Genomic DNA, 14,244 nt, shown 5'->3' on the forward strand with positions numbered 1-14,244 from the left:
GGGTGAGTGGGTGGGTGGGTGAGTGGGTGGGTGGGTGGGTAGGTGAGTGGGTGGGTGGGTGGGTGAGTGGGTGGGTGGGTGAGTGGGTGGGTGGGTGGGTGAGTGGGTGAGTGGGTGGGTGAGTGGGTGAGTGGGTGGGTGAGTGGGTGGGTGGGTGGGTGAGTGGGTGGGTGGGTGAGTGGGTGAGTGGGTCGGTGGGTGGGTGGGTGGGTGAGTGAGTGGGTGGGTGAGTGGGTGAGTGGGTGGGTGGGTGAGTGGGTGGGTGGGTGGGTGAGTGGGTGGGTGGGTGAGTGAGTGGGTGGGTGGGTGGGTGAGTGGGTGAGTGGGTGGGTGGGTGAGTGGGTGGGTGGGTGGGTGAGTGGGTGGGTGGGTGAGTGGGTGAGTGGGTGGGTGAGTGGGTGAGTGGGTGGGTGGGTGGGTGTGTGGGTGGGTGGGTGAGTGGGTGAGTGGGTGGGTGGGTGGGTGAGTGGGTGAGTGAGTGAGTGGGTGGGTGGGTGGGTGAGTAGGAGAGTGGGTGAGTGAGTGAGTGAGTGGGTGGGTGAGTGAGTGGGTGGGTGAGTGAGTGAGTGGGTGGGTGAGTGGGTGGGTGGGTGAGTGGGTGAGTGAGTGAGTGGGTGGGTGGGTGGGTGAGTGAGTGAGTGGGTGGGTGAGTGAGTGGGTGGGTGAGTGAGTGGGTGGGTGAGTGGGTGGGTGGGTGAGTGGGTGAGTGAGTGAGTGGGTGGGTGGGTGAGTGAGTGAGTGGGTGGGTGGGTGGGTGAGTGACTGAGTAAGTGGGTGAGTGGGTGAGTGAGTGAGTGGGTGGGTGGGTGGGTGAGTGACTGAGTGGTGGGTGGGTGAGTGAGTGGGTGAGTGGGTGAGTGAGTGAATGAGTGGTGGGTGGGTGAGTGAGTGAGTGGGTGAGTGGGTGGGTGGGTGAGTGGGTGAGTGGGTGGGGTGAGTGGGTGGGTGGGTGGGTGAGTGGGTGGGTGGGTGGGTGAGTGGGTGGGTGGGTGGGTGAGTGGGTGGGTGAGCGAGTGGGTGGGTGAGTGGGTGAGTGAGTGAGTGGTGGGTGGGTGAGTGAGTGGGTGAGTGGGTGAGTGAGTGAGTGGTGGGTGGGTGAGTGAGTGAGTGGGTGAGTGGGTGGGTGGGTGAGTGGGTGAGTGGGTGGGTGAGTGGGTGGGTGGGTGGGTGAGTGAGTGGGTGAGCGAGTGAGTGAGCGAGAAAGTGAGTGGGTGGGTGGGTCCGTCACCTGTGCCGTGAGGTTTCCCTGCGCGAGGCCCTGGACCCGAACCGACGCCAGGAAGCGCCGAGCAAACTCCCTCAGCCGCTCGGCCGAAATGACGGTGGTGGTGGTGGCGTTGGTGGTGGCGGTGGTGGCGGTGGTGGTGGTGGCGTTGGTGGTGGCGTTGGTGGTGGCGTTGGTGGTGGTGGTGGCGGTGGTGGCACAGATCAGACGGCTGGAGAGCGACCGACGTTTTGTCTCGAGCAAGCAGAGACGCACATCCCTGCAGCGGTGAGAGAGACACGGGGAGAGAGACACGGGGAGAGAGACACGGGGAGAGAGACACGGTGAGAGAGACACGGTGAGAGAGAGAGACACGGGGAAAGAGACACGGGGAGAGAGACACGGGGAGAGAGACACGGTGAGAGAGAGAGAGACACGGGGAGAGAGACACGGGGAGAGAGACACGGGGAGAGAGACACGGTGAGAGAGAGAGAGACACGGGGAGAGAGACACGGGGAGAGAGACACGGGGAGAGAGACACGGGGAGAGAGACACGGGGAGAGAGACACGGGGAGAGAGACAGAGACACGGGGAGAGAGACACGGGGAGAGAGACACGGGGAGAGAGACACGGGGAGAGAGACACGGTGAGAGAGAGAGAGAGACACGGGGAGAGAGACACGGGGAGAGAGACACGGTGAGAGAGACAGAGAGACACGGGGAGAGAGACACGGTGAGAGAGAGAGAGAGACACGGGGAGAGAGACACGGTGAGAGAGAGAGAGAGACACGGGGAGAGAGACACGGTGAGAAAGACACGGGGTGAGAGACACAGGGAGAGAGACACGGGGAGAGAGACACGGGGTGAGAGACACGGTGAGAGAGAGAGAGAGACACGGGGAGAGAGACACGGGGAGAGAGACACGGGGAGAGAGACACGGTGAGAGAGACACGGGGTAAGAGACACGGTGAGAGAGACACGGGGAGAGAGACACGGTGAGAGAGAGAGAGAGACACGGGGAGAGAGACACAGGGAGAGAGACACGGGGAGAGAGACACGGGGTGAGAGACACGGTGAGAGAGAGAGAGAGACACGGGGAGAGAGACACGGGGAGAGAGACACGGGGAGAGAGACACGGTGAGAGAGAGACACGGGGAGAGAGACACGGGGAGAGAGACACGGGGAGAGAGAGAGAGACACGGTGAGAGAGAGAGAGAGACACGGGAGAGAGACACGGGGAGAGAGACACGGGGAGAGAGACACGGTGAGAGAGAGAGAGAGACACGGGGAGAGAGACACGGGGAGAGAGACACGGGGAGAGAGACACGGGGAGAGAGAGAGAGAGACACGGGGAGAGAGACACGGGGAGAGAGAGAGAGAGACACGGGGAGAGAGACACGGGGAGAGAGACACGGGGAGAGAGACACGGTGAGAGAGAGAGAGAGAGACACGGGGAGAGAGACACGGTGAGATAGAGAGAGAGAGACACGGGGAGAGAGACACGGGAGAGAGACACGGGAGAGAGACACGGGAGAGAGACACGGGGAGAGAGACACGGTGAGAGAGAGACACGGGGAGAGAGACACGGTGAGAGAGAGAGAGAGACACGGGGAGAGAGACACGGTGAGAGAGAGAGACAGACACGGGGAGAGAGACACGGGAGAGAGACACGGGGAGAGAGACACGGTGAGAGAGAGAGAGAGACACGGGGAGAGAGACACGGTGAGAGAGAGAGAGAGAGACACGGGGAGAGAGACACGGGGAGAGAGACACGGGGAGAGAGACACGGGGAGAGAGACACGGGGAGAGAGACACGGTGAGAGAGAGAGACACGGGAGAGAGACACGGTGAGAGAGACACGAGAGAGACACGGGAGAGAGACACGGTGAGAGAGAGAGAGAGACACGGGGAGAGAGACACGGTGAGAGAGAGAGAGAGAGAGACACGGGGAGAGAGACACGGGGAGAGAGACACGGTGAGAGAGAGAGAGAGACACGGGGAGAGAGACACGGGGAGAGAGAGAGAGAGACACGGGGAGAGAGACACGGGGAGAGAGACACGGGGAGAGAGACACGGTGAGAGAGAGAGACACAGGGAGAGAGACACGGTGAGAGAGAGAGAGAGACACGGGGAGAGAGACACGGTGAGAGAGAGAGACACGGGGAGAGAGACACGGGGAGAGAGACACGGGGAGAGAGACACGGTGAGAGAGAAAGACACGGGGAGAGAGAGACGGGGAGAGAGACACACACAGTGAGATGTCTCTCTATCCCTGTGTCCTCTCTCCCCGTGTCTCTCTCCCCGTGTCTCTCTCCCCGTGTCTCTCTCACCGTGTCTCTCTCTCCCCGTGTCTCTCTCCCCGTGTCTCTCTCTCCCCGTGTCTCTCTCCCCGTGTCTCTCTCTCCCCGTGTCTCTCTCTCCCCGTGTCTCTCTCCCCGTCTCTCTCTCCCCGTGTCTCTCTCACCGTGTCTCTCTCTCCCCGTGTCTATCTCCCCGTGTCTCTCTCTCCCCGTGTCTCTCTCCACGTGTCTCTCTCCCGTGTCTCTCTCTCCCCGTGTCTCTCTCCCCGTGTCTCTCTCTCCCCGTGTCTCTCTCTCCCCGTGTCTCTCTCCCCGTCTCTCTCTCCCCGTGTCTCTCTCCCCGTGTCTCTCTCCCCGTGTCTCTCTCCCCGTGTCTCTCTCCCCGTGTCTCTCTCCCCGTGTCTCTCTCCCCGTGTCTCTCTCCCCGTGTCTCTCTCCCCCTGTCTCTCACCCTTGTCTCTCTCCCCGTGTCTCTCTCCCCGTGTCTCTCTCCCCGTGTCTCTCTCCCCGTGTCTCTCTCCCCGTCTCTCTCTCCCGTGTCTCTCTCCCCGTGTCTCTCTCCCCGTGTCTCTCTCTCCCCGTGTCTCTCTCTCCCCGTGTCTCTCTCCCGTGTCTCTCTCCCCGTGTCTCTCTCCCCGTGTCTCTCTCCCCGTGTCTCTCTCCCCGTGTCTCTCTCCCCGTGTCTCTCTCCCCGTGTCTCTCTCCCCCTGTCTCTCTCACCCTTGTCTCTCTCCCCGTGTCTCTCTCCCCGTGTCTCTCTCCCCGTGTCTCTCTCCCCGTGTCTCTCTCCCCGTCTCTCTCTCCCCGTGTCTCTCTCCCCGTCTCTCTCTCCCCGTGTCTCTCTCTCCCCGTGTCTCTCTCCCCGTGTCTCTCTCCCCGTCTCTCTCTCCCCGTGTCTCTCTCCCCGTGTCTCTCTCCCCGTGTCTCTCTCCCCGTCTCTCTCTCCCCGTGTCTCTCTCCCCGCGTCTCTCTCCCCGCGTCTCTCTCCCCGTCTCTCTCTCCCCGTGTCTCTCTCTCCCCGTGTCTCTCTCCCCGTCTCTCTCTCCCCGTGTCTCTCTCCCCGTCTCTCTCCCCGTGTCTCTCTCCCCGTGTCTCTCTCCCCGTCTCTCTCCCCGTGTCTCTCTCCCCGTGTCTCTCTCCCCGTGTCTCTCTCCCCGTCTCTCTCTCCCCGTGTCTCTCTCTCCCCGTGTCTCTCTCCCCGTCTCTCTCTCCCCGTGTCTCTCTCTCCCCGTCTCTCTCTCCCCGTGTCTCTCTCCCCGTCTCTCTCCCCGTGTCTCTCTCCCCGTCTCTCTCTCCCCGTGTCTCTCTCCCCGTCTCTCTCTCCCCGTGTCTCTCTCCCCGTGTCTCTCTCCCCGTGTCTCTCCCCGTCTCTCTCTCCCCGTGTCTCTCTCCCCGTGTCTCTCTCTCCGTGTCTCTCTCCCCGTGTCTCTCTCCCCGTGTCTCTCTCTCCCCGTGTCTCTCTCTCTCCGGGCGTGTCTCTGTACCTGCCCAGTTTGTCCGGCTTGATGATGGAGTTGTGGAGACTGCGTCTGATCTGCTCCAACATCGCATCGACCACCAGCTGTGACGGGGAAAACTCGGACAGAGACAGAACCAGGGCTCGGAAAAGCAGCTGACAGACACACGGGGAGAGAGACACGGGGAGAGAGACACGGGGAGAGAGACACGGGGAGAGAGACACGGGGAAAGAGACACGGGGAGAGAGACACGGGGAGAGAGACACGGGGAGAGAGAGAGACACGGGGAGAGAGACACGGGGAGAGAGACACGGGGGGAGAGAGACACGGGGAGAGAGAGACACGGGGAGAGACACGGGGAGAGAGAGACACGGGGAGAGAGACACGGGGAGAGAGACACGGGGAGAGAGACACGGGGAGAGAGACACGGGGAGAGAGACACGGGGAGAGAGACACGGGGAGAGAGACACGGGGAGAGAGAGAGACACGGGGAGAGAGACACGGGGAGAGAGACACGGGGGGAGAGAGACACGGGGAGAGAGAGACACGGGGAGAGACACGGGGAGAGAGAGACACGGGGAGAGAGACACGGGGAGAGAGACACGGGGAGAGAGAGAGACACGGGGAGAGAGAGACACGGGGAGAGAGACACGGGGAGAGACACGGGGAGAGAGAGACGCGGAGAGAGAGACACGGGGAGAGAGACACGGGGAGAGAGACACGGGGAGAGAGACACGGTGGGGGGAGACACGGGGAGAGAGACACGGGGAGAGAGAGACACGGGGAGAGAGAGACACGGGGAGAGAGAGAGACACGGGGAGAGAGAGACACGGGGAGAGAGAGAGACACGGGGAGAGAGAGAGACACGGGGAGAGAGACACGGGGAGAGAGACACGGGGAGAGAGACACGGGGAGAGAGACACGGGGAGAGAGACACGGGGAGAGAGACACGGGGAGAGAGACACGGGGAGAGAGACACGGGGAGAGAGAGAGACACGGGGAGAGAGACACGGGGAGAGAGACACGGGGGGAGAGAGACACGGGGAGAGAGAGACACGGGGAGAGACACGGGGAGAGAGAGACACGGGGAGAGAGACACGGGGAGAGAGAGAGACACGGGGAGAGAGAGACACGGGGAGAGAGACACGGGGAGAGAGACACGGGGAGAGAATCAGGTCAATTTTTGAACGTGCAATCAAATGAATGCACCATCTGATCATCTGATCAAATGTATAAATGTACAATCTGATCAATATACCATCTGATCAATGAATATTCTCATCAAATTGATCAGCCGATCGCCGGTGCCATTTGGCATCTGATCAATACACCAATAGTTTAACCAGATCGACACACCATCTGATCACCCGATCAATCGATCATCAGATAAACGTAGCAATGAGGCCTATGATCAATCTGATCAATGCCTCCTCAGTTGATCGATATGCCATCTGATCAGCGGATCAATAGATCACTACATCGACGTATAAATGCGTCATCAAATCGACGCACCATCTGATTAGCTGATTAATGGCGCATCAGATCAATGTATCAATATGCCGTCGTCATCATCATCAGCGTGTTACCAGATGAATGGATCAATAATAATTGTCTGTGTGTGTGTGTGTCTGTGTGTGTCTGTCTGTGTGTGTGTGTCTGTGTGTGTGTGTGTCTGTGTGTGTCTGTGTGTGTGTGTGTGTCTGTGTGTGTGTGTGTGTCTGTGTGTGTGTGTGTCTGTGTGTGTGTGTGTGTGTCTCTGTGTGTGTCTGTGTGTGTGTGTGTCTGTGTGTGTGTGTCTGTGTGTGTGTGTCTGTGTCTGTGTGTATGTGTGTGTGTCTGTGTGTGTGTCTGTGTGTGTGTGTGTCTGTGTGTGTGTGTGTCTGTGTGTGTGTGTGTGTGTCTGTGTGTGTGTCTGTGTGTGTCTGTGTGTGTGTCTGTGTGTGTGTCTGTGTGTGTCTGTGTCTCTGTATGTGTGTGTGTGTCTGTGTGTCTGTGTGTCTGTGTGTGTGTGTGTGTCTGTGTGTGTCTCTGTATGTGTGTGTGTGTCTGTGTGTGTGTCTGTGTGTGTGTGTCTGTGTGTGTGTGTCTGTGTGTGTGTGTGTGTCTGTGTGTGTGTGTGTCTGTGTGTGTGTGTGTCTGTGTGTGTGTGTGTGTCTGTGTGTGTGTCTGTGTGTGTCTGTGTGTGTGTCTGTGTGTGTGTCTGTGTGTCTCTGTGTGTGTCTGTGTGTGTGTGTGTCTGTGTGTGTGTGTCTGTGTGTGTGTGTCTGTGTCTGTGTGTATGTGTGTGTGTCTGTGTGTGTGTCTGTGTGTGTGTGTGTCTGTGTGTGTGTGTGTCTGTGTGTGTGTGTGTGTGTCTGTGTGTGTGTCTGTGTGTGTCTGTGTGTGTGTCTGTGTGTGTGTCTGTGTGTGTCTGTGTCTCTGTATGTGTGTGTGTGTCTGTGTGTCTGTGTGTCTGTGTGTGTGTGTGTGTCTGTGTGTGTCTCTGTATGTGTGTGTGTGTCTGTGTGTGTGTCTGTGTGTGTGTGTCTGTGTGTGTGTGTCTGTGTCTGTGTGTGTGTCTGTGTGTGTCTGTGTCTCTGTATGTGTGTGTGTGTCTGTGTGTCTGTGTGTCTGTGTCTGTGTGTGTGTGTGTGTGTCTGTGTGTGTCTCTGTATGTGTGTGTGTGTCTGTGTGTCTGTGTCTGTGTGTGTGTGTCTGTGTGTGTGTCTGTGTGTGTGTGTCTGTGTGTGTGTGTGTGTCTGTGTGTGTGTCTGTGTCTGTGTGTGTGTCTGTGTGTGTGTCTCTCTGTCTGTGTGTGTGTCTGTGTGTGTGTCTGTGTGTGTGTCTCTCTGTCTGTGTGTGTGTCTGTGTGTGTGTCTGTGTGTGTGTCTCTCTGTCTGTGTGTGTGTGTGTGTGTCTGTGTGTGTGTCTGTGTGTGTGTCTGTGTGTCTGTGTGTGTCTATGTGTGTGTCTGTGTGTGTGTGTCTGTGTGTGTGGGTTACAGGCAGCGTGTGGTTGTGTCCGGAGCAGTGGACCCCGAGGTGACGCTCCCCGGCGCTCAGACGGTGGTGCAGGTGCGCCACCGCAGCCGGGTAGAGACGCGTCGAGACGCAGTGGGACACACACAGGACCAGCAGGTCTAGCAGCAGCTGGCTGAGAGACACGGGGAGAGAGACACGGTGAGACAGACACGCAGTGAGACACACACAGAACCAGCAGGTTTAGTAGCAGCTGGCTGGGAGACACGGGGAGAGAGACACGGTGAGAGAGAGAGACACGGTGAGACAGACACGCAGTGAGAGAGAGAGAGACACGGTGAGAGAGAGACACGGGGTAGAGACGCGTCGAGACGCAGTGAGACACGCACAGGACCAGCAGGTCTAGCAGCAGCTGGCTGGGAGACAGAGACACGGGAAGAGAGACACGGTGAGACAGACACGCAGTGAGACACGCACAGAACCAGCAGGTCTAGTAGCAGCTGGCTGGGAGACACGGGGAGAGAGACACGGTGAGAGAGACACGGGGTAGAGACGCGTCGAGACGCAGTGAGACACACACAGGACCAGCAGGTCTAGCAGCAGCTGGCTGGGAGACAGAGACACGGGGAGAGAGACACCGTGAGACAGACACGCAGTGAGAGAGAGAGAGACGCAGTGAGAGAGAGAGAGACACGGTGAGAGAGAGACACGGGGTAGAGACGCGTCGAGACGCAGTGAGACAAGCACAGAACCAGCAGGTCTAGCAGCAGCTGGCTGGGAGACACGGGGAGAGAGACACGGTGAGACAGACACGCAGTGAGACACGCACAGAACCAGCAGGTCTAGCAGCAGCTGGCTGGGAGACACGGGGAGAGAGACACGGGGAGAGAGAGAGAGACACGGTGAGACAGACACGCAGTGAGAGAGAGAGAGACACGGGGTAGAGACGCGTGGAGACGCAGAGAGACACACACAGGACCAGCAGGTCTAGCAGCAGCTGGCTGGGAGACACGGGGAGAGAGACACGGTGAGAGAGACACGGGGTAGAGACGCGTGGAGACGCAGAGAGACACACACAGGACCAGCAGGTCTAGCAGCAGCTGGCTGGGAGACAGAGACACGGGGAGAGAGACACGGTGAGACAGACACGCAGTGAGAGAGAGAGAGACACGGGGTAGAGACGCGTGGAGACGCAGTGAGACACACACAGGACCAGCAGGTCTAGCAGCAGCTGGCTGAGAGACACGGGGAGAGAGACACGGTGAGACAGACACGCAGTGAGACACGCACAGAACCAGCAGGTCTAGCAGCAGCTGGCTGGGAGACACGGGGAGAGAGACACGGGGAGAGAGAGAGAGACACGGTGAGACAGACACGCAGTGAGAGAGAGAGAGACACGGGGTAGAGACGCGTGGAGACGCAGAGAGACACACACAGGACCAGCAGGTCTAGCAGCAGCTGGCTGGGAGACACGGGGAGAGAGACACGCAGTGAGAGAGAGAGAGACACGGGGAGACACGGTGAGACACAGAGAGACACGGTGAGACAGAGAGAGACAGAGACACGGTGAGAGAGACACGGGAAGAGAGACACGGAGAGAGAGAGACACGGGGAGAGAGACACGGTGAGAGACACGCAGTGAGAGAGAGAGAGACACGGGGAGACACGGTGAGACACAGAGAGACACGGTGAGACAGAGAGAGACAGAGACACGGTGAGAGAGACACGGGAAGAGAGACACGGGGAGAGAGACACGGGGAGAGAGACACGGGGAGAGAGACACGGGGAGAGAGACACAGGGAGAGACACGGTGAGACAGAGAGACACGAGGAGAGAGAGACACGGGGAGAGAGACACGGGGAGAGAGACACGGGGAGAGACTGAATCTGTGTAACTCACTTTTCGGCGGATTCTTGAATCAGAGGTGAAATGAGTTGGAAATTGAGGTAGGCTGCACACACAGAGACACGGGGAGACGCGAGGAGACACGGGGAGTCACACAGAGACACGGGGAGACACGGGGAGACACGGGGAGTCACACAGAGACACGGGGAGACACGGGGAGACACGGGGAGAGAGAGAGACACGGGGAGACACGGGGAGACACGGGGAGACACGGGGAGACACGGGGAGACGCGGGGAGACGCGGGAAGACACGGGGAGACACGGGGAGACACGGGGAGAGAGAGAGACACGGGGAGACACGGGGAGACACGGGGAGACACGGGGAGACACGGGGAGAGAGAGAGACACGGGGAGACACGGGGAGACACGGGGAGACACGGGGAGACACAGGGAGAGACACGGAGAGACACACAGAGACACGGGGAGACACGGGGAGAGAGAGAGACACGGGGAGACACGGGGAGACACGGGGAGACGCGGGGAGACACGGGGAGACACGGGGAGACACGGGGAGAGAGAGAGACACGGGGAGACACGGGGAGACACGGGGAGACACAGGGAGAGACACGGGGAGACACACAGAGACACGGGGAGACACGGGGAGAGAGAGAGACACGGGGAGACACGGGGAGACACGGGGAGACGCGGGGAGACACGGGGAGACACGGGGAGACACGGGGAGAGAGAGAGACACGGGGAGACACGGGGAGACACGGGGAGACACAGGGAGAGACACGGGGAGACACACAGAGACACGGGGAGACACGGGGAGAGAGAGAGACACGGGGAGACACGGGGAGACACGGGGAGACGCGGGGAGACACGGGGAGACACAGGGAGACACGGGGAGAGAGAGAGACACGGGGAGACACGGGGAGACACGGGGAGACACGGGGAGACACGGGGAGAGACACGGGGAGACACACAGAGACACGGGGAGACACGGGGAGAGAGAGAGACACGGGGAGACACGGGGAGACACGGGGAGACGCGGGGAGACGCGGGGAGACACGGGGAGACACGGGGAGACGCGGGGAGACACGGGGAGACACAGGGAGAGATGATGATGCTGATGATGATGCTGCTGATGATGATGCTGCTGATGATGCTGCTGATGATGATGCTGCTGATGCTGCTGATGCTGCTGATGATGATGATGATGTGACTGACCTTTGGGCACGAGAAATGTGCGGTCCAACTTGTACCACAAACTCCCCCGATCGTCGCACAAAATCAGCCGCGGAAAATCTTCCTCCTCCTGCTGATGATGCTGCTGATGCTGCTGCTGCTGCTGCTGATGCTGCTGATGCTGCTGCTGCTGCTGCTGAGGCTGCTGCTGCTGCTGATGATGCTGATGATTTCCCACAAGTGAGAAATCCGTCGCTGTGGGAGTAGCGACAAGGCGGAGATCAGCGGCACACACGGAACGACTGCTGATAGACATTGTACACTACACTATACACTACACTATACACTACACTACACACTACACTATACACTACACTATACACTACACTATACACTACACTACACTATACACTACACTATACACTACACTACACACTACACTATACACTACACTATACACTACACTACACTATACACTACACTATACACTACACTACACACTACACTACACACTACACTATACACTACACTATACACTACTACACTACACTATACACTACACTATACACTACACTACACACTACACTATACACTACACTATACACTACACTACACTATACACTATACACTACACTATACACTACACTATACACTACACTATACACTACACTATACACTACTACACTACACTATACACTATACACTACACTATACACTACACTACACACTACACTATACACTACACTATACACTACTACACTATACACTACACTATACACTACACTATACACTACTACACTACACACTACACTACACACTACACTATACACTACACTATACACCACTACACTACACTATACACTACACTATACACTACACTATACACTACTACACTACACTCTACACTACACTATACACTACTACACTACACTATACACTACACTATACACTATACACTACACTACACTATACACTACACTATACACTATACACTACACTACACTATACACTACACTATACACTACACTATACACTATACACTACACTATACACTACACCATACACTACACTATACACTATACACTACACTATACACTACACTATACACTACACTATACACTACACTATACACTATACACTACTACACTACACAACACTATACACTACACTATACACTACACTACACTATACACTACACTATACACTACTACACTACACTATACACTACACTATACACTACTACACTACACTATACACTACTACACTATACACTACACTATACACTACACTATACACTACTACACTACACTATACACTACACTATACACCACTACACTACACTATACACTACACTATACACTACACTATACACTACACTATACACTACACTATACACTACTACACTACTACACTACACTATACACCACTACACTACACTATACACTACACTATACACTACACTATACACTACACTATACACTACACACTATACACTACACACTATACACTACACTATACACTACTACACTACACTATACACTACACTATACACTACACTATACACTACACTATACACCACTACACTACACTATACACTACACTATACACTACACTATACACTATACACTACACTATACACTACACTATACACTATACTATACACTACACTATACACTACACTATACACTACACTACACTATACACTACTACACTACACTATACACTACACTATACACTACACTATACACCACTACACTACACTATACACTACACTATACACTATACTATACACTATACTATACACTACACTATACACTACACTATACACCACTACACTACACTATACACTACACTATACACTACACTATACACTATACACTACACTATACACTACACTATACACTATACTATACACTACACTATACACTACACTATACACTATACTATACACTATACTATACACTACACACTATACTATACACTGTACTATACACTACACTATACACTATACTATACACTACACACTATACTATACACTACACTATACACTACACTATACACTATACTATACACTACACTATACACTACACTATACACTATACTATACACTATACTATACACTACACACTATACTATACACTGTACTATACACTACACTATACACTATACTATACACTACACACTATACTATACACTACACTATACACTACACTATACACTATACTATACACTACACTATACACTACACTATACACTATACTATACACTATACTATACACTACACACTATACTATACACTGTACTATACACTACACTATACACTACACTATACACTACACTATACACTACACTATACACTATACTATACACTACACACTATACTATACACTGTACTATACACTACACTATACACTACACTATACACTACACTATACACTACACTATACACTACACTATACACTACACTATACACTACACTATACACTATACTATACACTACACTATACACTACACTATACACTACACTACTACACTATACACTACACTATACACTACACTATACACTACACTACACTATACACTACACTATACACTACACTATACACTACACTATACACTACACTATACACTACACACTACACTATACACTACACTATACACTACACTACACTATACACTACACTATACACTACACTATACACTATACTATACACTACACTATACACTACACTACACTATACACTACACTATACACTACACTATACACTACACTATACACTACACTATACACTACACTATACACTACACACTACACTACACTATACACTACACTATACACTATACACTACACTATACACTACACTATACACTACACTACACACTACACTATACACTACACTATACACTACACTATACACTACACTACACTATACACTACACTATACACTATACTACACTATACACTACACTATACACTACACTATACACTACACTATACACTACACTATACACTACACTATACACTACACTATACACTACACTATACACTATACTACACTATACACTACACTATACACTATACTACACTATACACTACACTATACACTATACTACACTATACACTACTACACTATACACTACACTATACACTACTACACTATACACTACACTATACACTACACTGTACACTACACTGTACACTACACTATACACTACACTGTACACTACACTATACACTACACTATACACTACACTATACACTACACTACACTATACACTACACTATACACTACA

The 14,244-nt window shown here is 54.3% G+C and overlaps 1 protein-coding gene across 1 annotated transcript in view; it reads right to left on the reverse strand.

Annotated features, from left to right (window-relative positions):
• Positions 1-1,228: 1,228 nt before the first annotated feature.
• The window catches only part of LOC144955004 (nardilysin-like), a gene marked incomplete at its 3' end in the record, with an annotated part of 46,474 nt that continues 33,458 nt past the window's right edge, over positions 1,229-14,244 (reverse strand). The window contains exons 4-8 of the mRNA XM_078885358.1: positions 10,993-11,205; positions 9,817-9,868; positions 7,942-8,092; positions 4,988-5,115; positions 1,229-1,484 (exon numbers count right to left, since the gene is read on the reverse strand). Of these exons, the coding sequence (XP_078741484.1) occupies positions 1,229-1,484; positions 4,988-5,115; positions 7,942-8,092; positions 9,817-9,868; positions 10,993-11,205 (800 nt within the window). The remainder of the gene's footprint in view (positions 1,485-4,987; positions 5,116-7,941; positions 8,093-9,816; positions 9,869-10,992; positions 11,206-14,244) is intronic.

This window comes from Lampetra fluviatilis, unplaced genomic scaffold (genome assembly GCF_964198595.1).
Source record: "Lampetra fluviatilis unplaced genomic scaffold, kcLamFluv1.1 SCAFFOLD_310, whole genome shotgun sequence".
Taxonomy (NCBI): domain Eukaryota; kingdom Metazoa; phylum Chordata; class Hyperoartia; order Petromyzontiformes; family Petromyzontidae; genus Lampetra; species Lampetra fluviatilis.